Source organism: Leucoraja erinacea, chromosome 1 (genome assembly GCF_028641065.1).
Source record: "Leucoraja erinacea ecotype New England chromosome 1, Leri_hhj_1, whole genome shotgun sequence".
Lineage (NCBI taxonomy): Eukaryota > Metazoa > Chordata > Chondrichthyes > Rajiformes > Rajidae > Leucoraja > Leucoraja erinaceus.
Genome location: NC_073377.1, coordinates 112,775,118 through 112,802,982, shown reverse-complemented (window position 1 = coordinate 112,802,982; position 27,865 = coordinate 112,775,118). Strand labels below are relative to the sequence as shown.

General features: G+C 42.5%; 1 protein-coding gene across 2 annotated transcripts in view; it reads left to right on the top strand.

Annotated features, from left to right (window-relative positions):
* The window catches only part of grid2 (glutamate receptor, ionotropic, delta 2), a 938,309-nt gene that overhangs the window by 150,696 nt on the left and 759,748 nt on the right, over positions 1 to 27,865 (top strand). For both annotated transcript variants that reach the window (XM_055641544.1, XM_055641535.1), the window contains exon 2: positions 6,049 to 6,204. In XM_055641544.1, coding sequence (XP_055497519.1) covers positions 6,049 to 6,204 — 156 coding nt within the window. The remainder of the gene's footprint in view (positions 1 to 6,048; positions 6,205 to 27,865) is intronic.

Genomic DNA, 27,865 nt, shown 5'->3' with positions numbered 1-27,865 from the left:
TTTGGCCTATATCCCTCTAAACATAGTTTTTATCTGTGCCTGTCCAGATGTCTTTAAAATGTTGCAATAGTACCAGCCTTAACTACCTCCTCTCGCAGCTTGTTCCATATACAATGCCACCCTTTGTGTAAAAAAGGTTGCCCCTCAGGTTCCTATTCAACCTTTCTCCCCTCACCTTAAACCTATGCCCTCTGGTTCTTGATTCCCTTAGTTTGGATAAAAGGTTCTAATCATTTATCCTTCCTTTCATGATCTTATACACCTCTATAGGATCACCCCTCATCTGCCTGTGCTCCAAGGACTAAAGTCCCAGCCTCCTTAATATCTCCTTATAGCTCAGGACCTGAAGTACTGACAACATCCACTCAAATCTTCTCTGCACCCTTTCCAGATTGACAACATCTTTCCTATTACACTAATATAATAGTATCATCTTCCAAAAGTTCAGGTGAATTATGGCTACATAAATATTTTCATAGAACATTGGAATAGTAACAGCACACAAGGAGGCTATTTGGCCCATTTAGTTTGTGCCAGCTCTCTACCAGCTCAGCCATATTTACTAGTCGGTAACTAGTCGCTGTGAGAATGTTGGAAAGCAAGTGGCAATTTAAGAGAAAGATTTCTAGAACAAATCACATGTTGAAGGGTGATGGTCTGTTTTCCATTAATTGTTCGGGGAATATTGGGGAATATTTGGGGAATATGGGGAATATTTATTGTTCATAATTCAGCCGAACTTAACATTCGGGAAACAATTTATCTCTAAGAATTTCCATCTTCACCACAGTGTACAGTGGTGCAGCTGGAAGAGATGCTGTCTCACAGCGCCAGAGACCTGGGTTCGACCCTGACCTTAGATGCTGCCTGTGTGGAGTTTGCATGTTTTCCCAGTTACTGTGGGTTTCCTCTGGGTGCTTCAGTTTCCACCCACATTTATTTTGAGAGGGCTTGTATACAAAAACAGAGATGTAATGCTGAGGCTCTATAAGGTGCTGGTCAGGCTGCATTTGGAATATTGTGAGCAATTGTGGGCACCATAACTGAGGAAGGACGTGCTGGCTCTGGAGAGGGTCCAGAGGAGGTTCACAAGAATTATCTCAGTAACGAGTAGGTTAACATATGATCAGCATTTGTCAGCGCTGGGCCTATATTTGCTGGAGTTTAGAAGAATGAGGGGGGACCTCATTGAAACGTACAGAATAGTGAAAGGCTTGGATAGAGTCGATGTGGAGAGGATGTTTCCATTAGTGGGAGAGTCTAGGACTAGGCATCATAGCCTCAGCATTAAAGGATGTTCTTTTAGGAAGGTGATGAGGAGGAATTTCTTTAGTCAGAGGGTGGTGAATCTGTGGAATTATTTTCCACAGAAGGCTGTGGAGGCAGAGTCAGTGGATATATTTAAGGCACAGATAAATGGATTTTTGATTAGCATGGGTGTTAGAGGTTATGGGGACAAGGCAGGAGTATGGGGTTAGGAGGGAGAGATAGATCAGCCATGATTGAATGGCCGAGTAGACTTGATGGGCCGAATGGCCTAATTCTACCCTTAACACATATGATCTTATGTCTTTATAAATTGATTCATTAATAACCTTTCTTCCAACATACGACCTACCATATGATGTAAATAAATGTATTAACAAAGAGGCAGTTCATTGATGATTGGTCAGGCAAAGTCCCCGGAGAACATGGATAGGTGAAGTTTTGGTTCGGGACCCTTCTTCAGATGTCTGGATCCTTACATTGCTATATACAACCCACCCAATAACTATTCCCACCATTGTTCTCAAGGATTAGAAACAAAGAACCTCCAATGCTGCTTTATAGCAATGATGGACACAAATTATCGGAGTAACTCAATGGGTCAGGCGGCATCTCTGGTGAAAAACGATGGGTGACGTTTCGGGTCACGGATCCTGACCCACAACGTTACCCATCCATGTTCTCCAGAGATGCTGCCTGACCCGCTGAGTTACTACAGCAATTTGTGTTTATCATTGGTCACAAAGTGCTTGGCATGCCCCCTGCAGAGAGTTGTAGTGTGTGGATGTTCAGGAATCAATGCTTGAAATGTCAGCTAAATCTATAAGTTGCCAAGAGCAGTGATCTTAGTTAACCATTAATAATTGACAATAATCATTAATGTCACCGTAATTATAAATCAAAGTCCAGGCATTCCTTCTGATGTGTATTTGACACGAGTGAACCTTGTTATGGCCATTGATTGAATTTGAAGTTCTCTGCTGTTTTATCTCACTGCTCAGAGTTTAACCCCATACCTCCAACAAGAATTGGAGAGAATGTGGGGGTTTTATTCTTGCACTTTTATTGTCATTTTACCCGCAGGGAAAGTGAGTGAGGACAAGTACAGGCATCCTTTCCCAGTATTCCATACATCCAGGGAATAATAAAAAGATAGAAAATAACTAATTGCTCCTATGTAGGACTATCTTTAATCGGATTTCACTGGACACTATCTTGCACTAAACGTTATTCCCGTTATCCTGTATCTGTACACTATGGATGGCTTGATTGTAATCATGTACAGAGTTTCCGCTGACTGGATAGCCCGCAATAAAAAAGCGTTTCACTGTACCTCACTACACATGACAAAACTAATCTGATCAACCTCAAAATGGCATCAAACTCTTTACAGATAAAGTCATAGTCATACAGCATGGAAACAAGCCCTTCAGCCCAACTTGCCCACACTGACCAACTTGCCCCGCCCACCTACACTAGTCCCACCTGCCTGCGCTTGGCCCATAATGAGCCCAAAAATGAGTGGCTTATCAGGTCATCTATTGGAGCTGTTAAATATAGGCCACATTAACTTCAGTCTGAAGAAGGGTTTCGGCCCGAAACATTGCCTATTTCCTTCGCTCCATAGATGCTGCTGCACCCGCTGAGTTTCTCCAGCTTTTTTGTGTACCCACATTAACTTTAGTTTAGTTTGGAGATACAGCGTGGAAGCTGGATCTTTGGCCCTCTGAGCCTATGCTGACCACAACCACCCAAAGCCTAATTCTATCCTACACACTTGGGACAATTTACAGAAGCCAATTAACCTACCAACCTACACGTCTTTGGGATATTGTTGTCTAGTCTAGAGATACAGTGCGGAAACAGGCCCTTTGGCCCACCAATTCCCTTCCAACCAGTGATTCCCGCACACTAACAGAATCCTTCACACGCAGGGGACAATATTTAATTGTTTTTACCAAAGCCAAGTTAACCTACAAACCTGTACGTCTTCGGAATTTGACAGGAGACCAGAGCACCCGAAAGAAACCCACACGGTCGTATGGAGAATGTAGAAACTTCGTACAGACAGCACCTGCAGTCAGGTTCAAACCTAGGTCTCTGGCACTGTGAGGGAGCAACTCTACCGCTGCACCACTGTCCCACCCCCTGAGGGTCTAGGATCCGAGGGAGGCCGGACCGAGGATATATGGGAGAATTCACCTTGCAATGTGTGTTTAAACTATGAAATTCCTTTTTTTTACCAGAATATTTTAATTCCAGATTAGATAAATATTTGTTTGTTGACCTACTTTTGTGATAGGATGTGAAATCATTTTTTACAGATCATGCCTTACAGCTCCTTAGGCTATTGGATTCATCATATAACACTGGCATTACCACATTCCTTTATCTTCTAACTCTTCCACAGTCTGTCCCCCTTCATTCATTGAAGAGAATAGTTACCGCTCTAATTCGATTAATTGAAGATGATTTGAGTTTTATGTCAAAGCATTGCATTAAAAATATTCATTGACTTGGCCTCCACAGTCTTTCATGGCAATGAATTCCACAGATTCACCACCCTCTGACTATAAAAAAATCTTCCTCATCTCCTATCTAAAGGTACGTCCTTTTATTTTGAGGCAAAGGCCTCTGGGCCTAGACTCTCCCACTAGTGGAAACATCTTCTCCACATCCTTGGCCTTTCACTATTTGGTAAATTTAAATGAGGTGCGCCCCCACCCCCTCCCCTCAACACCCCTGCCCCTCAACACCCCTGCACACATTATTTTTTTAATAACGGACTTGAATTTTAAATCCTAAAGCCCTTTTGGGGATTTGAGATGAAGCTGGAATGGAAACCATCCATAACTCTAAAGGGTAGCCAAAGGAGAAAAATCTCACAAAAATGTTGAAATTCTGCTAAATGAACATATTATACTGTCATGATACTTAAGTGTGACTAAATGCAAGTCTGAATAGTACAAAAGAGATGAGAATGTGACTTATATTCAATGGTGACGTATGCATTAATTTATTGGTACCATTACAGGCTCAAATTAATTGAACCTGCAGGTAATTCACAGTGATTAAACTTTTTAATAACCATTAGTGCAATTTGACCTTTATTGCCTCCACCTGGTGCTCAGTTTCAGAATATATCTCATTGTTTTTTCAACAGATTTTTACTTTCAAGTCATTAGGTGTGATTATTTAAGTGGCTTCCTCTTTGTTTGTTCGATCATTGCTACTGCATTCCCAGTGAGTGGTTCTCTGGCTAACAAGTGTAGCAATACACAATGTCAATCTTAACCTTGGAAATGGCTATTGAAAATAGTTAGGGTTTGGGATGTTTTGGAAGATGAGATTCTGAAATGTAGGAGTGACCACCAAGCAAAGGGTGGTATGCTGGTGCCAGTGGTAGAGTTGCTGCCTTACAGCGCCAGAGACCTGGGTTCGATCCTGACTACGGTTGCTGTCCATACGGAGTTTGTACATTCTCCCTGTGACCTGTATGGGTTTTCCCTGTGTGCTCATGTTTCCTCTCACATGCCAAAGACCTAAAAGTTTGTTAGATAATTGGCTAGTGTCGGATGGTGCTAGTGCACATGGATTGCTGGTCTGCATGGACTTAGTGGGCCAAAGGGCCTGTTTCCATGCTGTATCTGTAAGCTAAATGAAACAACCTTGAGGTCTTGCACAATGTTTCAAATCTGGTGCTGAAGGTAAGTGTGGTTGCTTAAAATGTTCACATGACAGAGCATTTCAAACAGCAATGATATGCAAGTAGATATTGGATATCAATTATTGTCCAGGGCAATCAGTAACAAAGGATGTGAAATTTTTTATGGTTACCAGGGAGTGTTTGCTTTTTATAAAATAACCATCCACCTGTAATCCAATGCTTAGAACATCGAACGTAGAACAGTACATCACATGAACAAGACTTTGGCCCACAATGTTCAAGCCGAACATGATGCGAGGTTAAACTAATCTCCTCTGCCTTCATGTGATTCATATCCCTCCATCCTCTTCATGTCCATGCGCCAATCTAAAAGCCTTTTAAATGCTGCTAACATTTCTACCTCCACTACTGTTCCTGCCAACACATTCCAGGGACCCAGCACTCTCATGTTTATGTCATAGGAACAGAATTAGGCCATTCAGCCCATCAAATCTATTTCATTCATTGATGGCTGACCTATTTTTACCTCTCAATGCCTTTCTCCTGCCTTCAACCCATAACCCTTGATGTCCTTCTTAATCAATAATTTCATCTTCCAAAACATTCCAAACCCTAACTATTTTCAATAGTCACTTCCATGGCTAAGTTTGACATTGTGTATGATTTGGCCTCCACAGTTATCTGCGACAATGAATTCCATTGATTCACCACCCTATGGCTAAATAAATTCATCTTCATCTTTCTAAAGGCATGTCCTTTTATTCTGAGTCTGTGCCCTCTGGTCCTAAACTCTTCCTCTAGTGGAAACCCCATCCTCGGCACATCCACTCTATCATGGCCTTTCACTATTCGGTAAGTTTCAATCATTCTAAACTCCAGCGAGTACAGGCTCAGTGCCATCAAACGCTCATCATATGTTAATCCAGTGCTGTATATGACTGAAAATTGGACATAAAAACACTAGATGTATGCCTTGGGGCACTACTAACTGAATAATAGCACACTCCTTTGTAATTTCTCTGATTCAATAGGACAAATCTCAGTTGAGAGTTCAGGTGCCATTGAATGTCACGTTGGCAAAGATATTTGAGTAAATTATTTATTTTCTTTAACAGGGGCAATTTTTGATGAAACGGCCAAAAGGGACGATGAAGTATTTCGACTGGCTGTTACTGACCTCAACACCAATGAAGAAATTCTTCAGACAGAAAAAATTACATTTTCCGTCACATTTGTGGACAGCAACAATCCTTTCCAAGTTGTGCAGGAAGGTAGGAACCTATTTTTTTTTCTTGTAACTATGTGAATTTATGCTGCGTTGTTGCACCCAATTGCCCAAAGTACCAATCAAGATGTGATCTTTCGCTTTGTTGAAGAAACATTATCATTCCTCCATTGATTTATGCAAAGAAATCCTTTCATCATTTCCCTGTTGAAATGTTTTAGGATAATGTTATTCGGATAATCTCTCAATGATTATTATCTTGATCGAATGTGCCGATTATTTTGATCCAACGTTACAGCAGAATTGGTGGGAGAAAGGAAAAAGCTATTAACTTCCATCAATAAAATGAACAAAATGGGCTGCTTGTATTTTGCATTGTAAATTTGGGTCTTGTGTGAATGAAATGCTTGCCCTGCAGGAGTTGATTTAATGTTTGTTTGGTAGAAATGGTTCCTAACAATAGGCAAACGTTTTGTTCACCAAATGTTTTTATATTTGAGATTTGTAATATGAGCAATGACACAGAATGTCATTGATATGTGACGGAGAGCTCTTTGAATTAATAAGTGCAAAAATGTTTGGGCTGGGCACATGGAAGACTTGAACACTGACCCTGCAATCTGTGTTTTTTCTATTTTAATTCTTCATTCCCTGACTCCAGTGTACAGTTAATTTATGGTTGAGTGTTGCATTGTGAAATAAGCTGTCTCAGAATACAATGACTTTTCAACGCTGTCATAAGAAAACAATTTTTATTATTTTTTATTTTTTTACACCCATTGATGTTAGCAATTATTTCAGCAACAGGCAAACAGCACACAAAACCAGACCAAAGGTGTTTGTTCAAAAATCCACCTAGGTGTCTTGCGGCAAGACCTCTTGTAGAATGTGATTTGTGTACAGAATGTTCCCTTCTACTGTAAATACAAAAACAGCGAGACTTTTATTAAGAGCGGGTTTAAATGATTGGGAGGTTAATTTTGTCTGAATTGTCTGGATTCTGAGTTTACCCAGGGGTCCATACACAATTTTAAGAAATGTAAATTGCTGCTTCTCTTCTGCACTCCGGGTACTTTCTTCAGAAGTTGTGTACGGGGTAGGAGCCATCATCAGTGTTCAGATATCAGACTGGACCCCCTCAATGAAGCATAAAACGTATTGTCTTGACTGCATGATTCAAAGACAAATTGATCTAAAATTCCCAGCTGTACAATTTATTAATTCTTCCGTTTAAAAAAAAATCATAGCCAAGAATGGACGTGGCTTAAATGACTATTGGATCTTATTGGACAATATACTGGGTCAGGGTACCAAATGAAATTGAATAAATACAATGGAAAGGAATCCAGTGGTACAGAGGTACAGATTACCTTCAGTTTAATTCAATTAAATGCAGTGACCTTCTCTTGATAATTTCTTGTAATTTGCTTAAACCCAATGACGGAATCTGCGGGAACTGATATTATTTGAAAGCAAGCATGGATTGGGAAGTTACTTTTCCTTCTCAGGAGAAGAACAAGTTCAACCATTATTCCCTTCCATTCTCACTGCAGAAATTTACTGGTGGCAATCGGTCAAATTTAAAAATGGTTCGATTGGTTCTTTTTGATGGATTCAAATACATTTGGCAGAGCGGTCTACTCGGAATAGACCTTTGTTTATTTGTTTGTAGGCTGGAAATATCCCCGGAATGTAAAAAATCTGAACAGTAATGGTGCATGTTTGAATTCACTGCAACGCCCAGGACAAGATGAAATTGCTTGTAACATGGATGATCAGCCGTGATCACATTGAATGGCTGTGCTGGCTCAAAGGGCCAAATAGCCTACTCCTGCACCTGTTTTCTATGTTCATGTCTATGTCTAACTTGTCTTGCTCTGCTGCCTGAGTGGGATTCCAATCATGCCACAAATTGGTCTCCTAATTCACCAGGTAAAGTTATATGAGAGGTGAAGACAGCCTATATTATAACTATCGTATTTTTAGTCTTTTTTATCATTTGTTTTCAACATTTATAGATTTGTACCCCTATCAGGGCTTATGGGTAGAAGGCAGAAATGAGAGGGAAAGATGGATCAGCATGATTGGATGACAGAGTAGACTTGATGGACTGAATGGTCTAATTCTGCTCCTATATCAAGATATTTTCCTGTGTGGCTATCCAAAAACCTTTAAACGCCACTGTCATATCTTATGAACATGAACATTGGACATTAAAATTAGGGCAAATTAAATCTGAGAAGGTGGGAGAGCTGTCATCTTAAGACATTGAGTTATCAATGGAATCAAAGGATAAGGAAATGTCAAAGACTAGAGGGCATAGCTTTAAGGAGAGGGGGGCAAATTTAGTACAGGCGTCAGGGCTTATGGGGAGAAGGCAGGAGAATGGGGATAAGAGGGAAAGATAGATCAGCCGTGATTGAATGATGGATGAGACTTGATTGGACCAATGGCCTAATGCTGCTCCTAATTCTGGCCTTATGAACTTTTGCACAGAGTGGTAGGTATCTGCAGCACACTGCCCGAGTTGGAGGTGGAAGTAGATAGAATAATGGCATTTAAGAGGCTTATAGATGGCATCTGGGTTTGCAGGGTATGTAGGAATATCGAGCATGTGCAAGGAGAAGAGTTTAGTTGTGCTTGGCAACATGTTTGGGGTGGATATTGTGAGCTAAAGGGCCTGTCCCTGTGTTCTACTATGTCTTAAGGGTTAGTGCAAAGTAGGGCAGAGATTAACCATGATGTCGTGAGTGGTGGTGCAGACATGAAATGCCAAGTGGCCAATACTACTCCTATTTCTTGTGTATTTATGCACATTGAATATGATCTCACCGTGGGAAGCTGTTATAGTGGGAGTGCTGGGGTCTGACAAGGTAGGAATGAATACCAAATTGGGAGGGTACATGATGTGAAAGCATTTTTAAAAATTGATGTTACTAATGTAATCATCCTATCTCAACTCATTACATTATTTCATTTCATTATATCAATTATCTCATTACTTTGTCTCGTATTATCTCATCATATTGTCCTCATTATTATCATCATTATAACATTTATTTAAAGGTCATTAGTTTCAGATCAAAGTGCTGGGAAGCTTGAAAATCCTGCATGAAATATGCACTGAGCAGACAGCTGGGGTTTTAACTTGACCATCTTGTGTGTGTCTGAACAAGGGTCCTGGCCCAGAACGTCACCATTTATTTTTCTCCAGAGATGCTGCCCGACCAGCTGAGATACTCCAACTTTTTGTGTCTCCTGTTGGTATAACCCAGCATGTTGCCTCACCCACTGAGTTATGCCAACACTTTGTGTTATTTTGTGTAGACCAGCATCTGCAGTTCTTTGTTTCACACATCAAGTACTGCATGCTGCTTCTAATCATTCACAATCGCCAGGCAGTGCCCGAGAAATATTGCTGGAGTCCGGTGAATTTGCTAATTGTGCCACTGTGTCTCATCGGGCTAAAGCCAACTAAAGCAAATATTCTTAAATACTGAATATTAAATTACTATTTCCCCATCTTTATTGAAGATACATTCCACCCCCAGTGGTGCCCAATGGTCCCGGAAAGGCCCCAGGGTGCTCCACCATTGGGTTCTTTTTTTAAAATATTTTATTTTATTAGAAGTAAGCACAGTCATATGGCACCAAAGTGCCTAATATATATTTTCATAATACATTTTATGTACAACTTTTTTTTTTTTTGTTACATTGAAAAAAGATGAGAATAAAGAAAAAGAAGTTAGATAGTAAAGGATAGAAAGATGTGAAATATATAGTGTGTGAAGAAAGAAAACGAGTAAATGAAGAAAGTTGAGAGAGAAAATAGTGAAAAGAAAAGGAGATCATTATTTATAGTCTTGACCAACCCTCGTCCAGTCCTGAAACAGTTATTTTTTACAATTGTGTTGCACCATATGATTCCAAAAAAACGACGAATGGAGACCAACTCGTTATGAATTGGTCTGATTTATCCATTAGGAGGAATCGCATTTCCTCAAGATGAGCGGTGTCCAACATACTTGCAATCCACATTTTAAGCGTTGGTATTGATGTACCCTTCCAAAATTTAAGTATTAATTTTTTTGCTATTATTAAACCATAGTTAAGGAATAGATTTTGAGATGTGTTCAATTTATTCCCATCTTCCATTACACCAAATATAATCATTTCAGTATTAGGTTCCATTCTTGTCTTGAATAATTTTGTAAGTATTTCAAAATTATCATTCCAAAATCTATAAAGTTTTATGCAGGAAACTACACCATTGGGTTCTTGTGGGGAAAATTGTAAGGAGTGAATCTCTTTCAGTGCTTCTATCCCTTCTTACCGAGTACACTAACTGCTTTCCACTTTGCAGTATTTTGGAAGTAACTGAAGCAAAAGGTCACAAACGTGCATGAGCAGTCTGATTTCCAACTGACTGGAAGCCTCTGCAACAATACTTCTGTCCGTCTGAATTCTGTCACCCATTATTTTTCTCCACAGATGCTGCCTGACCCGCTGAGTTCCTCCAGTATTGTGTCTATCTTCTGTATACCTCAGCACAAACCAGTTCTGAACCATAATGCCAACTACAGGAAGGATGCCATTAAAAGTTGGCAAGGGTGCAGAAGTGATTTACAAGGATGTAGAAACAAAGAACTGCAGATGCTGGTTTATACCAAAGGTCGACACATAGCACTGGAGTAACTCAACGGGTCAGGTAGCAAGTCTGGCAATAAAGCATAGGTAACATTTTTAGTCGGAACCCTCCTTTAGATGTTGTCGTGGGATTGTGGGCTTCAATTATAACGATAGATTGAGTAGGCTGGGACTTTTCTCTTTGGAGCATAAGAGGCTGAGGGGTGACCTTATCGAGGTTTATAAGATCAGGAAGGTCATGGATAAATGAACACATAGTTTTCAAACTTCTGTCCCTCTTGCCTGATGGGGGGGTGGGGGGGAGAAACCAGGGTGAGTGGTCCTTGCTTATGCTGGTGGCCTTGTTCAGGCAGCTTGGAGATAATAATAATAATAATACACTTTATTGTCATTGTAAACATATCCATTGAAATTTCAGGCGCACTGCTCGAGCGGAGCTCCAACGTATCAGATAAATAATAACGAGTAACAAAAACGGCAAGAAAAGGTTGCCATAATGTGCAATATTTCACAGTATAGAGTTGTGGCAGTACAAAGTATTGGCTATGGGGGCTGTGTGTTCAGTTCAGAGTTGGTCTTGGGGTAGAATCTGTTTGTTAATCTTGTGGTGTGTGATTTGATGGACCTGTAATGCTTTCCTGAGGGCAGAAGGGCAAACAAGTGATGTGTGGATGAGACGAGTCCTTTAGGGTGCTTGATGCTTTCCACAGGCAACAAGAGCTATAGATCTCTTCCAGGGCAGGCAGGTGTGTGTTGGTGATCTTCTGGGCTGTACTGATGACTCTCTGCAGAGACTTCTTGTCGGCCGCAGAACTGTTGCCATACCATTCCAGAATGCCATGTGTCGAAGTGTAGATGGAAGTACCAGTTCCATCATCCCACACTTGGCCCATATTCCTCTAATCCTTTCCTATCCATGTACATGTCCAAGTGCCTTTTAAATGTTACTAGACCAAGTGCAGACCCGTTGGGTCTGTTTCCCCAATAGCGTTTATGGGGGGTGGGGGGGGGGGGTGCGGCATCACACTAACCTTAACCACCCCCCAAACACACAGGTGTTCCTGCATCTAGCCTGTCCAACACCTTAAGAATTTTGTAAGTTTCTATAAGATACCCCCTCAATCTTCTAAAATCTAGCGAGTACAGCCGAGTCTGGGGCTGATTCTATGGGTGAGATGCCAAGGAAGAAAGGCAGCCTGACGGACGGACGGCAGGCGGCAGCCACAGACTTTTATATAATAACTAGACCAAGTGCAGACCCGTTGGGTCTGTTTCCCCAACGGCGTTTGCAGGGGGGGGGGGGGGGGGGGGGGGGGGGCTGCGGCTGCGGCTTCACACTAATCTTAACCACCCCCCAAACACACAGGAGGGTGTGAGAAGAGGGGAGGGGAGAGGAGGAGGAGGAAACGGGACAGATTTGGGAGGGAAAGGAGAGCGGGGTAGGGGATGAGAAAGGGGGATGGGGAGAGAGATGTGGGGGAGATGGGGGGGAAGAGGGAGGGGGAGAGAGTGGAAAGAGTGGGGAGGGAGTGTGGAGGGGGAAGGGGGAGACGTGGAAGAGTGGGGAGGGAGGAAGAGAGGGGTAGGGGGAGTGATGGGAGAGGGACAGAGGGATAGGGGAAGGAGGCGGGGAGAGGTGAGGCAGAGGGGAGGAGCGAAGGGGAGAGGTGGAAGAGTGGGGATGGAGGGGGGGCAGAGGGAGTGGTGGAAGAGGGACGGGGGAGTGGTGGAAGAGGAACCGGGGGGGGGGGGAGAGAGGGGTGGGGTAAGGGGAGAGAAGTGGAAGACTGTGGAGGGAGGGGTAGGGGGGGAGTGGTGGAAGAGGGGACAGAGGTAGGGGACGGGGGGGAGAGGGAAGGGGGTGGGGTAGAGAGGGAAGGGGGGGGGGGGAGAGAGGGATGGGTGGGAGATAGTGCAGGGTGAGGAGAGGGAAACGTAGAAATTAAGTGCAGGAGTAGGCCATTCGGTCCTTTGAGCCTGCGCCACCATTCAATATGATCATGGCTGATCATCCAACTCGGTATCCTGTACCTGCCTTCTCTCCATACCCCCTGATCCCTTTAGCCACAAGGGCCACATCTAACTCCCTCTTAAATATATCCAATGAACTGGCCTCAACTACCTTCTGTGCCAGTGAATTCCAGAGATTCACCATTCTCTGTGTGAAAAATGTTTTTTCTCATCTCGCTCCTAAAAGATTTATCCCTTAACCTTAAACTGTGACCCCTTGTATTGGACTTCCCCAACATCTGGAACAATCTTCCTGCATCTAGCCTGTCCAACCCCTTAAGAATTTGGTAAGTTTCTATAAGATCCCTGCTCAATCTCCTAAAATCTAGCGAGTACAAGCCGAGTCTATCCAGTCTTTCTTCATATGAAAGTCCTGGCATCCCAGGAATTAGTCTGGTGAACCTTCTTTGTACTCCCTCTATGGCAAGAATGCCTTTGAACATTGGGCATTGTGACATCACACGATGGAACGTTCACCATGGGCTGGGGCTCCTGCAAAGGCATATGTAAATGAATCCATTCCGATTGGACATATGTTGTCAATTAAAAATCAAAAAAATGCTGTCTATGAAATGTTGTCTTTAAAAATTAAAGACAATCGTTAAGAATTTAGAAATTTCAAAATTGTAAAGATGTAACAAATGGGGAAAATTTAATGTTAGAAAACAGTTTTTCTTTAAACTATTTTTAAAAAATCAAAAAAAATTAAACGTTGACAAAGTGAAAAAGCAATGATTTAGAATCTAAGCTGTCAATGAAAAGACAGAAAATTTATTTTAAAAAACGGTATTTGAACGTCAATCAAAAATCAAAAAAATGCTGTTTTTGAAATGAAATGTTGTCTTTAAGAATTAGACAATAGTTAAGAATTTAGAAATTTCAAAATGTTAAAGATGTAACAAATGGGGAAACTTTAACGTTATTTTAAACTATCTTTTAAAAAAAAAAGTCAACGATGACTTAGTGAAAAAACAATGATTTTGAATCTAAGTTGTCAATGAAAAGACAGCAAATTTATTTTAAAAAAAAACAGTATTTGAAATTAAAAGTTTGTGTTAAAAAGTAGTAATATTAAGTGAGAAATAAATCAATTCAATGAAAAACAAATAAAGAATTTAACAATGAAATGCAATCAAATGTTAATGTAAAAAAATTAATCTTTTAAATGAAATGCACTCTTCACTAAGCACCCGCCCCCACAAATAGATCAGAGCGTCTTCACAAACCGTGACAGACACTAAGCACCTGACCCCACAACCTATCTTTAAAAAAAAAAGTCAACGATGACAAAGTGAAGTAATAATGATTTTCGTTAACAAAGACAATCGTTAAGAATTTAGAAATGTCAAAATGGTAAAGATGTTAGAAACGGGGAAAATTTAACGTTAGAAAAAAGTTTTTATGAGAGGAGGAGGAGGGGGGAGGAGAGGGAGGGAGGGGAGTTGAAATTATTAGTGTTAAAAAGTAATGTTAAGTGAGAAATAATTCAATTCAATGAAAAACAAATAAAGAATTTAACAATAAAATGTTAATGTTAAAAATGAAATGCACTCTTGAAGATTTATAATGAAGTTAAATGACAAACTTCAATGTAATAAAAATAATGAAATTAACAATGAAATGCAATCAAATGTTAATTAAAAAAAAAAAATCTTTTAAACAAAATGCACTCTTTAAGATTTATAATGATCTTGAGAAACAAATAAATTCAATCCAATAAAAATAAAGCTGATTATTATTGTCCGACAAATGCAATTCAGGACTTTTCTCTTCACAAGCAGTCAGAATGACAGTTAGTCAAGAATTCGAATAATCGCTGAGCGTTCAGATGCTGCGCGCACCGAGGGGGGGGAGCGTGTGTTGTCACACATAAAGATCTTATAGCGGAGAGTTCCCCTCTAAGATCTTTGTTCACACACTAAGCACGCGCCTCCACAAACTGATGAGCGTCTTCTTGAATGGAGAGGGCATGGCCGCCTCCACAAACAGTCACACACTGTGGGCCCCCCACAAAAAATATTTTTGTGAGGATGGAGAGGAGAGGGGAGGGGGGGGGGGGGGGGGGGGAGAGAAAGGGAGGGTGGTGGGGTAGGGAGGGAAGGGGGGTGAGGGAGAGAGGGGGTGGGGGAGAGGGAGAGGGGTGAGGAGAGGGACTCATAGAAACATAGAAATTAAGTGCAGGAGTAGGCCTTTCGGCCCTTCGAGCCTGCACCACCATTCAATATGATCATGGCTGATCATCCAACTCAGTATCCTGTACCTGCCTTCTCTCCATACCCCCTGATCCCTTTAGCCACAGGGGCCACATCTAACTCCCTCTTAAATACAGCCAATTAACTGGCCTCGACTACCTTCTGTACCAGTGAATTCCAGAGATTCACCACTCTCTGCGTGAAAAATGTTTTTTCTCATCTCGGTCCTAAAAGATTTATCCCTTATCCTTAAACTGGAGTCTATCCAGTCTTTCTTCGTATGAAAGTCCTGACATCCCAGGAATCAGACTGGTGAACCTTCTCTGTACTCCCTCTATGGCAAGAATGTCTTTGAGCATTGGACATTGTGACATCACATGATGGAACGTTCACTAAGTGCTTGTGCTCCTGCAAAGGCATATGTAAATGATTCCATTCCTATTGGACATATGTGAACATTTGGCATTGTGACACGATGGAACGTTCACCATGGGCTGGGGCTGGTGCTGATTCTATGGGTGAGAAGCCAGTTTATTTTTGAAATATTGGGGGGAAGAAGGAATTGATTAACGTGTACTTAAACACGATGAAATGTAATGAGGAGCGGATACTTAGAAAGACAAGTGAAATCTCTACCGAAATGGAAAAGATGTCGGCGATTCTGAGTCTGGTTTCGGAGTTGCAGGGAATCAAAGGAAGAAAGGCGGCCGGCAGCCGTTCATGTAAATGGATCCATTCCGAATGGACATCTGCGAGTATTGGGCATTGTGACATCACACGATGAAACAAATCAATAGGCAGAAAGGCAGCCGGTAGCCGGACGGACGGCAGGCGGCAGCCACAGACTTTTATATAATGATAGATAGATAGATAGAAGATAGATAGATAGATTACAGTCGGTGTACCGGAATGCAATATTACTAAGTACAGCACTCTGCCTCAGCAAGACGGGCTGCATAATCAAGGATCAGTCTCACCCTAGTCACTTCCTCTTCTCCCCTCTCCCATTAAGCAAGAGGTACAGAAGTTGTTATAGTAAGTTACTGCTTCCAATATGCTGCCCAACCCAGGTGACATTTTGCATGTTAGCCACAGAGGCAGATCTGCAATTGCATATTATAATCGCTCCATACTCCTAAATATCTATACACTCTATCTATATACAAATAATGACTCGATTGGAATCATGTATTGTCTTTCCATTGACTAGATAGCACACAACAATAGCTTTTCACAGTACCTCGTGATAATAAACTAAACTAAAACTGTAAACTGTACTTGCCACAACCACCCCCACTGGCAGCTCTTTGCATATACCCACCACCCACTGTGTGAAAACATTGTTATGTCTATCATACTGTTTACTATGAGTTTAATGTGAATTAGGAATTGTATTGTACCCTTTTGTATATCTAAATAATCTGAATCTGAATGATGTACCTCCATACCGATGAGTTAACAGCCCTGATTTTTATTTTATTCCCCTCAATATTAGGAGCCTTCAGCTGCTGAGGGTCAAATACAAATCCCCTTCCTCAATCTTCCCACTTCCCTTCTTTTCTCATCTTAACACGGCGGTCACAGTGGTGCAGCAGTAGAGTTGCTGCCTTACAGCAAATGCAGCGCCAGAAACCGGGGTTTGATACCGACTATGGGTGCTGACTGTATGGAGTTTGTACGTTCTCCCCGTGACCTAAGTGGGTTTTCGCCATGACACAAAGACGTACAGGTTTGTAGGTTAATTGGTTTGTAAATGTAAAAATTGTCCCGAGTGGGTGTAGGATAGTGTTAATGTGCGGCGATCCGATGGTGATGAAGTGCTTTGAGAGGTTGATCATGGAGCAAATCAACTCCTACCTCGACAAAAACCTGGACCCACTGCAGTTCGCTTACCGCCACAACAGATCAACGGCGGATGCGATCTCGCTGGCTCTCCACTCCGCTCTGGACCACTTGGACAACAAAAACTCATATGTCAGGCTGTTATTCATCGATTACAGATCAGCATTTAATACAATCATCCCCTCCAAGCTGGTTACCAAACTCGCAGAACTGGGTTTCTGCGCATCCCTCTGCAATTGGATCCTCGATTTCCTCATTCACAGACCACAGTCTGTTCCTATTGGTGGAAATGTGTCAGCCTCGATAACAATCAGCACGGGAGCACCTCAAGGCTGCGTGCTCAGCCCCCTGCTGTACTCACTCTATACTTATGACTGCGTAGCCAGTCACAGTGCGAACTCCATCATCAAGTTCGCTGACGACACCACTGTTGTGGGACGTATCACTGATGGGGATGATTCGGAGTATGGAAGAGAGATCGAGCAACTGTACATATGGTACCAGCGCAATAACCTGGCCCTCAACAACAGCAAAACCAACGAACTGATTGTGGACTTTGGAAGGAGTAGGAGGGGAAGCCACAGCCACATTTATATCAATGGGTCGATGGTTGAAAGGGTCCAGAGCTTCAAATTCCTGGGCGTGTACATCTCTGAAGATCTTTCCTGGTCCGAGAACACTAATGCAATTATCAAGAAAGCTCATCAGCGCCTCTACTTCCTGAGAAGAGTTGGTTTGTCAAGGAAGACTCTCTCTAAATTCTACAAGTGCACAGTAGAGAGCATGCTGACCGGTTGCATCGTGGCTTGGTTCGGCAATTTGAGTGCCCTGGAGAGGAAAAGACTACAAAAAGTAGTAAACACTGCCCAGTCCATCATCGGCTCTGACCTTCCTTCCATCGAGGGGATTTATCGCAGTCGCTGCCTCAAAAAGGCTGGCAGTATCATCAAAGACCCACACCATCCTGGCCATACACTCATCTCCCTGCTATCTTCAGGTAGAAGGTACAGGAGCCTGAAGACTGCAACAACCAGGTTCAGGAATAGCTACTTCCCCACAGCCATCAGGCTATTAAACCTGGCTCAGACAAAACTCTAATTATTATGAACCCATTTTCTGTTATTTGCACTTTATCAGTTTATTCTTGTGTGTATATATTTATATTATGGTATATGGGCACACTTATCTATGTTGTAGTAAATGCCTACTATTTTCTGTGTGCTTAAGCAAAGCAAGAATTTCATTGTCCTATACAGGGACACATGACAATAAACTCACTTGAACTTGAACTTGATCGATGCCGACCCAGTGGGCCAAAGGGCCTGTTTCCGCATGGTATCTCTCAACGAAAATAAAATAAAAACTTTTAATCAACGGTTTCACTGTCTCCTGAAGAACTCAAGGTCAGATTTTGTTTGGTAATCTTGCTACACGGCCCTTGGGAAGATCTAAAGTGTCTACATTAATGCGTGTTTATAGCCATGGCGAGGTTCATTAGATCAGGACCACTGAAAAGATTCATTCTCCTCCGCTTGATCTCTTCTAATGCTTTGAAACACAAAAAATAGGGATTATCAATGTATGTGCATACTCTTATTGGAGATTAGTACATTTGATGTATGAAAGACTTATTTTATTTGTTTCTTCTTGTGTGGTTGACGCACATCCCTGGGACTTACTTATCATGCTGTGATCAACTTAACTGGTGTGATCAAGCAAACAACATTTGGAAAAATACCTACCAAAAAAAGTGAAAAGAAAATGAACATTTTGCTTGCAAACACCGACTGACACTAAAACCTATTGCAATTGAAATTTCATTCTATAATTGTAAATTAATGCTTAGCATTTAAAAGCATGCAATTTGGATGAAGGATTTTTGCAAGAAGTTTCTTTGCAAAACACTGTACTCCTCCTTCGTGCTGTAATAATTGGGTTTGTGCCAAAATGGGCAATTAGTGCTAATTGAATCTTGCTTATTGATCACATTTTACAATTTCACTCTACTCGATTGTAAAGGTCAACCAAAAATCTCTTGACGGGTGAAGAGAAGCAAAACCCTTATTCTCTTTTATCTAAAAGTTGCATTTGGAAAGTGCATTAAATCTGAATTCCATTAGGAAGCGGCAAACCCCGTGTTGACTCGAAGCTTCCACCAGCACTTAAACTCTCTCTGCCCACCTGCAATCAAAGATTATATCCATACCATAGCCCCCCCAAGTCTCAGCCCCCCCCCCCCCCCCCCCCCCCCCCCCCCCCCCCCCCCCCCCCCACCTCTATCATTCTCTCCTTCAGCCTCACCCAATGTTTGTATCAACTTGCACCTGCTCCATTTGTCCATTCTTGCTTCCCTATATTGGTTTGTCATGTGATAGGAGCAGTATTAGGCCATTCGGCACATCAAGTATACACTGCCATTCAATCATAGCTGATCTATTTCTCTCTCCTGCCTTCTCCCCATAACCCTGACACCCATACTAAACTCCTGCCCATTCTCCTGCCTTCTGCCCATAACCCCTGACATCCATACTAATCAAGAAACTATTTATCTCTGCCATAAAAATATGCATTGACTTGGCCTTCTGTGGCAAAAATTCCAGATTCAACACCCTCTGACAAAAAAAAAATATCCTCATCTCCTTCCTAAAAGAACGTCCTTTAATTCCGAGGCTATGACCTCTAGCCCTAGATGCTTCCATGAGTGGAAACATGCTCTCCACATCATCTCTATCCATTTCTCCAGAGATCCTACCTGACCCATTGAGTAACTCCTGCATTTTGTGCCTATTGCAGTTCCTTTTATTACTTGTATCCATACTGTTGTCATTACAAGTCTTGGCCTCCACAGATCTATTAGATAGAGAATTCCAAAGACACTGCAGGTCATACAGATGCCACCTCAATAGAAATGTTGGCTTCCAACCAAGATTTGTCCAAAAATAACTGTCAGACCATGTGCTAAAGCAACACGTTGAGAATATTTAAATTATTTCATTTCATGTCTATACTAATTAAATTTCCTTCTCCAATTCCAAATGCCATGAAGTAAAACTTATTAATTTTGTCAAAATACAGAATAAGACGAGTGCTAATTTTGGATCGGGGACAGAGAATATTTATACACTGCTTGGAATAAGAGGTTGTGTTTTGCATGTCTCAGATCTAAGGAGATGTTTTTAGTCTTAGTTTTAGAGATACACCATGGAAGCAGGACCTTTGTCCGCACTGATTGGCGATCCACACACACTAACTGCACAAACTAGGGACAATTTATAATTTTACCAAGCCAATTAGCCTATGTCTTTGGTGTGAGGGAGGAAACCGGAGTACCTGGAGAAAACCCATGCGGTCACATGAAGAACGTGCAAACTCTGTACGAACAGCAACCGTGGCCAGGATCGACCCCGTGTCTCTGGCGCAGTAAGGCAGCAACTCTACTGCTGCTCCACCATGCCACCTTGTTTAAACTTATGTGAACAGTTTAAACTGAATTTGAAGATGGTTTAAGCTTAATTTGAGTATTTTCCAATATTCGTTTGGGTGAGCGAACCTATCAAGAAAAGTAATGGCAGCATCTTCATCATAATTGTACTAGTTGCTTATTATGTTGTCATGAAGTGTAATGGAGATGTTTTTCCTGGGTGATAATTTACGCTTTAGAGATACAGTGTGGGAGCTGGCCCCCATGGCCCACCGAGTCCGCACCGACCAGCGATCACACCGTACACGAACACCATCCTACACACTAGGGACAATTTTACCAGACAATTAATCTACAAACCTGCACATCTTTGCTGTGTGGGAGGAAACAGGAGCACCCGGAGAAAACCCATGGGGACACAGGAAGAACATACAAACTCTGTATAGACAGCACCTGTAATCGGGATCAAACCTGGGTCTCTGACGCTGTGAGGCAGCATCTCTTCTGCTGCGTCACAGTGCCACGCTAAGTTGGTAATTTTTTCTGATAATGAGAATGTCTGTCTTTTCCTGTCGCTAGTCCCACAATCATCTGTGCTGCTACAGTGCTGTCCTGGTAAGTATCCCAGATATTGATCACTTCTCCACTAGCTCAGCCACCTGAACCTTGACCTCCCTTCCTAAAGCTCTATACCGCTCCATCCTATTCTCTGCCAAAATAAAACTTTTCCTTGAAACCTTTGTCTTTGACTGAGCTTTTGGCTGTTTGTCCTTGAAAGCTTCTCGAGGGATCCAGCGTCAGATTTTGTTCGATAATCATTCCTGTGGTTATCAAATTCCTGGTGTGCTTTAACATCTTCAAGGTGGTATGCACTTAGATGATGTTGTTGAATGGAAGTAAAATGGATGGATGAGAGGCAAAGTATATCTTGTGGACTTGCGGCTGAACTGCAAAGAGCAATCGATGAAATTCCACTTTGATGAAGATTTTTCACCCTCCATTTGATCCGCTGCAAAAATACAGATAATGTTAGAAATACTTGGTGGGCCTGTCATCTATGGAGAGAAGAGTGGAATTAATGTTTTGGGTCAATAACACAGCATTTTGCTGCTGGATCTGATCCTTTGTGACAAGTTTATGCGCAAACTACGAAAATTGCTTCTCTGATCTTATCGCTTGACCCTGCTCACACTCAAATGTACAGTTGAACCTTGCATGGACTTCAATGCAACCTAATTCACCAACATTGATCCTCACTTAGGTCTTTGCGGAGGGACATTGAGATCCACTCGCATGCCTCGGTTCATGAAAGAAACAAATTTAGTTTAGTTTTAGATTAGTTTAGAGATACAGCATGGAAACGGGCCCTTCGGCCAACCGAGTCCACACCAGCCAGTGACCACCCATACACTAGTTCTATCCAGCTCACTAGGGGAAATTTACAGAAGTAAATTAACTCCCAAACCCGTACGTCTTTGGAAGGCGGGAGGAAACCAGAGCATCCGGAGAAAACCCACGCGGTCACAGGGAGAACGTACAATCTCCAAACAGACAGCAGCCACAGTCTGAAGAAGGGTCTCGAGCTGAAACATCACCCATTCCTTCTCTCTGCCTGCCCAGCTGAGAGATGCTGCCTGCCCAGCTGAGTTACTCCAGCATTTTGTGTCAACCTGCAGTCGGGTTCGATCCCAGATTTCTGGTGTTGTAAGGCTGCAACTCTATCACTATTCCACACCTTCTGGCACTATTATTTTCCTTTCATGGCCTCCTGAAATATTTTTTGCTTTTCTTCCTTTGGTCTTCCACCATTTTCCAGCTTCCCTACCTTCCTTCCGTAGGCATAAAAACATAGAACTATACAGCACAGGAGCAGGTCCTTTGGCCCACAATATCTGTGTAGAACAAGTTATCAGGGTAAACTTATGTCATTGTCTACGTGTTCTATACCCCTCCATACCCATGTGCTTATCTGGAAGTCTCTTAAATGCAACTATATGCCTCCACCACTACCCCTGGAAGTGCGTTCCAGAAGCTAACACCCTCTGATACTGGTTTGGATTTGGTGGGCTGAAGGGCCTGTTTCCACACTATTGCTCTAAAGTGTCTAAATACTGCTAGGGTGGAAATAGTTCTGATCAGACTTCAAGTGAGTGATTCCTGTTGAAATTCCTTGCCCTCCCACTCTCCTGGGAGGTCATGTGATATTGCGTTTGGTTTCAGCAGCGTTTCATGCAGTGAATACATTTTTGTACATTGGATTACAGTTTAGACTTTAGGGAGGTGGCATGGTTGCGCAGTGGTAGAGTTGCTGCCTTACAGCGCTTGCAGCACCGGAGACCTGGGTTTGATCCTGACTACGGGTGCTGTCTGTACGGAGTTTGTACGTTCTCCTCGTGACCATGTGGGTTTTCTCTGAGATCTTCAGTTTTCTCCCACACTCCAAAGACATCCAGGTATGGAGGTTAATTAGCTTGGTGTATGTGTAAATTGTCCCTAGTGTGTGAGGGAAGTCTTGATATGTGGGGATCGCTGGTTGGCACAGGCTTGGTGGGCCGAAAGGGCTGTTTCCATGCTGTATCTCTAAAACTAAAAACTAAAATTTTAGTGTTTAGAGATACAGGGTGGAAGCAGGTCCTTTATCCCACTGAGTCTGCGCTGACCAGGAGTAGGCGACATTTCGGGTCAACCGAAATGTCACCTACTCCTTTTCTCCATAGATGCTGCCTCACCCGCTGAGTTTCTCCAGCATTTTTGTCTACTTTTGATTTTTCCAGCATCTGCAGTTCCTTATTAAACCTCCAATCCTGAATGTCTTTGGAGTGTGGGAGGAAACTGGAGCATCCGGAAAAAACCCACGTGGTCACACGGAGAATGTGCAAACTCTGTACAGACATCACCCTTAGTTAGGGTCGGAACTGAGTCTCTGGCACTATGACAGCAGCTGTACTGCTGCGCCACTGTGCTGCCCACAGTTGTCATCAAATCATCACTAATAAAACTGCCACACAATGACTGACGTCAAATCAGTTCATCCAAACATCAGCATTACTAATTGGATTAGATTTGCCACATGTAAAACTAGCTCTCTCCTGTTACAACAGCAAGCTTCCTCTCAACAGCAAAAGAATGATGTTAAAATATTAATGCCCCTGTCCCACTTAGGTAACCTGAACGGAAACCTCTGGAGACTTTGCGCCCCACCCAAGGTTTCCGTGCGGTTCCTGGAGGTTTTTGTCAGTCTCCTTACCTGCTTCCACTACCTGCAACCTCCGGCAACCACCTGCAACCTCCGGGAACTGCACGGAAACCTTGGGTGGGGTGCAAAGTCTCCAGAGGTTTCAGTTCAGGTTTCCTAAGTGGGACAGGGGCATTACATCTTCATTGTTTGGATCAGCCTTATTTATGGCCCTCAATTCTTTTCATCGAGAATTTTTACAAAAGTAGTGGCATAGTTCTATATTTTGTTCCTTAATCTCTATCCGTTCCAGCTTTTCAAACCCCTGGATAGATCACTACTCTTTGAAAGGTTTACCTTAGAGAGATATACCATGGAAACGGGCTCTTTGGTCCATCGAATTCACACTGCCCAGCAATCACCGGTACATTAGTTCTAACGTTTACACTAGAGACAATTTACAGAAGGCAGTAAACCTACAAAACTGTACGTTTTTGGAATGTGGGAGGAAACTAGAACAACCATGAAAATCCACGCGGTTACAGGGAGGAAAGAAAGTCTGAAGATGGGTCTTGACCGAAAACGTAACCTATCCAGGCTCCCGAGAGATGCTGCGTGACCTGCTGAATTACTTCAGCACTTTGTGTCCTGGAAGTTGAAAGGTTACAGAGAGATTTGACTGAAGTTCATGGATATCGAGAAGAATTGATGGAGAGAGAAACATTTTGTTCCCAGTAGTTATTTGGGGAATATGGGACTTGTGGACTAAGTCCAAAAATTAAAGCCAGTTCTTTCAAAAGTGTGAAAACACTTCTGCATGCCAAGTGTTCTGGAAATTTGGAACAAATTTCCTCAAACAGTAATTGATGTTGGGTTATATTGAGTTACGAGAATGTTGCCTGGGTTTCAGCAACCAAGTTACAGAGAAAGGTTGAACAAGTTAGGTCTTTATTCTTTGGAGCACAGAAGGTTAAGGGGGGACTTGATAGAGGTCTTTAAAATGATGAGAGGGATAGACAGAGTTGACGTGGATAAGCTGTTCCCACTGAGAGTAGGGAGGATTCAAACAAGAGGACATGACTTGAGAATTAAGGGACAGAAGTTTAGGGGTAACATGAGGGGGAACTTCTATACTCAGAGAGTGGTAGCTGTGTGGAATGAGCTTCCAGTGAAGGTGGTGGAGGCAGGTTCGATTTTATCATTTAAAAATTAATTCGATAGTTATATGGATGGGAAAGGAATGGAGGGTTATGGTCTGGGCGCAGGTATATGGGACTAGGAGAGAATAAGTGTTCGGCATGGACTAGAAGGGCCGAGATGGCCTGTTTCCGTTCTGTAATTGTTATATATATTGTGCAGCCTTAAATTTAAGGCTGAGATTAATGGCTCGTAGTTTTAGTGTTAGCGATACAGCGTGGAAAGTGGCCCCTCGGCCCACCGAGTCCACACCGACCATCAATCATCCATACGCAAGTTCTATGTTATCCCACTTTGGCATCCAACGCACTGGGGGAAATTTACAGAAGCCAATTAACCTAAAGGTTTTAAGGGAACCACTTTTCAACAACCCACTCCTAAACCTGGCACTCTATTCCAAACTTGATGAGGGTAGAAGATTGCCAGGAGAGAGAAAGTACTTCAATGATGTTTCCTTGGGGGCTGGGAAAATATGTAACATCTCCATCAGCTTCATAAGAGGCATTGTGCATTTTCCATTCAAAATGGAGAAGAATCATCCAGGAAGTTATTCAAACTTTCTTCAAAAGGAGTCCAGCAAAAACACTTCTCAAAATACTCATTCAATGTCCTCACTGGATATGATCCCACCAATGGCAGTATCATCAGATATTGTATGGCACTTCACAGCCACATAGGAAGGGAGATGGGTCATCCGTGATCCTGCAGTACTGTCCCAGAAGCGGACACACAAGTTGATTTGTCATTAGCAGAATTAGGCTATTAGGCCTATCGAGTCTACTCCGCCATTCAATCAGGGCTGATCTATCATTCCCTCTCAAACCAATTCTTCTGCCTTCTACCCGTAACCTTTGATACCCTTTACTAATCAAGAATTTAAACTTTAAAGATACCAAATGACTTGGTTTCCACAGCTGTCTGTGGCAATGAATTCCGCAAATTCACCGCCCTCTGACTTAAGGAATTCCTACTTGCGTCTTTTCTAAAGGTATGTCCTTTTATTCTGATGCTGTGCACTCTGGTCCTAGACTCGCCCACTGGTGGAAATATCTTCCCCACATCCACTCTGTCCAGGCCTTTCACTTTTTGGTACGATGTGACAAATGGGATGTATTGCCTGACCCTCTTACCCTTACCTTCCACTGTTGACAGAAAAACAGAGATCCGTATGTTCTTGGCAGGTGAGCAGTTGTAGACTTTGCCAGCCTCATGGACACTGTCTTTTATCACTCACTGATTGCTCAGAGAATTGGAAGCACACTGGGTTCGTCAGTAGGATGTTTCACTTGTTAATCACTGTAATGTTCTGCTCTCCAGAACATCTTCCAAAAGCCAATCAGGAGTTTAATTTCACCCATTTGTTCAGGTTAATGCCTTGCTTTAAAATGGTGCACTTGGGGAATTTTACACAATCCCATTAACCATTCGGCTACCTGAGAGATTAAAGTCTTTGGGTCACCAGCGCAGGATTTAAAAATACAAATTGAAATCTTGGCTTTAACCCACATTTCAATCTGGATTAAGCTGAGTTTAGACTATAAATTAATTAGTAAGCAACGAAGCCCTGATAAAAGATTGTGTAATTGTTGCTGCACATGCAATATCCTTTTCGCTGTTGCTTCAACTTTCCCTCCCTCGTCCATTGTTAAACTCCCAGCTATTGTTTGTAGCATTCTGATAATACTAATGAGCAGTCTGCAAAATTAATAGCTGAATTTCACCATCCATGGACCATTTTTAATATCAACTATTTATCACTACATAAACCCTTGACAGTTTCGGAAAATAATCAAGATTTTAAATAAAATTATGTCAGACGATTTTTATGATATCTAATGAAGCCCTTCATGTGGTATGTAGATGTGAACATATACATTAATTGCCATTTAATTAATGCCTATTCTACCATAATCAGGTGCAACACATTTATGGTGAAAATGACCTTGGCCTTTAGGATGTTGTTGAATATAAAGAATAATTTTGTGCATTATCAAGATGTTTCCACAGTATCTAGTTCTTACACTGTTTAATAATGAATGATGAATTAGACACACAAATTAAGGTTTGTTTTCTTCCGAGAATTGACTTACTTTCCAAAATAGTCCACATGCAAAAGGTAACTTGAACCGGTATAGTTTATCTATCTTATCTTGCTTGCTCAGCAACGTCATGGTAATGAGCTTTACTAGTTGAGGAACTTTCAGTTTTCCAGTGGCGCAGCTGATAGACCTGTTGCCTCACAGCGCCAGAGATCCAGGTTCGATCCTGACCACGGGTGCTGTCTGTAGAGTTGGCACCTTCTCCAGCTTCCTCCTCGTATGCCAAAGACGTGCAGGTTTGTAGGTTAATTGGTTTCTGTAAATTCTGTCCCTTGCATGTAGGATAAGACTAGTGTGCGGGTGAATGTTGGTCAACATGAACCTCGTAAGCCGAAGGGCCTGTATCTCTCAACTAAAATAAGCTGTTGGCTCGCAAAGCCAGAGACCCGGGTTCGATGCTGACCTTGGGTGCTGTCTGTGTAGAGTTTGCATGTTTTCCCTGATACCACCTTGGTGTCCTTCGGGTTCTCTAGTTCCCTCCGACATCCCAACGAAAGGCGGGTTTGAATTTGCTTGGCAGTAAAATGCCCCAAGTGTGTAGGACGTGGCAGAGCATTTAACATAGTGTGAACAGTTGATCAATGGGCAGATTGGACGATAGGCCAAAGCCCTGTTTCGATGCTTTATCTTCCGGTCAGTCAAATAATTCCCATCTGCAGGAGAGGATTCCATAATGTTTTAATGGAAATGGACTCCTTCTCTGCTGATACCCCCCCCCCCCCCTCCCCTCCACCAACCACCCCCACTTTGCTGATAAACCTCCCTGCCCCTTCTCCACCGACCACCCCCTACACCACCGACCACACCCCCTCTTCACCGACCACACCCCCTCTCCACTGATCACCCCCCCCTCTCCACGACGACCACCCCCCCCCCCCCCCCCCCTCTCCACCGACCACCCCCCCCCCCCCCCCCTCTCCACCGACCGTGGAGTGGGTCGAATCTGTGAAACCACTTTTGTGCGTTTATTAATTTATTATTTTATTGGTGTCAGGATGTAGTTGGAAGTATTTAATGCCCATCCCCAATTGCCCTTGCCCTTGTAAAGATTTTAGACTTGATTAGCCAAATGGCCTAATTCTGCTCCAATATCTGAAGAAGGGTCTGGACCGAAACGCCACCCA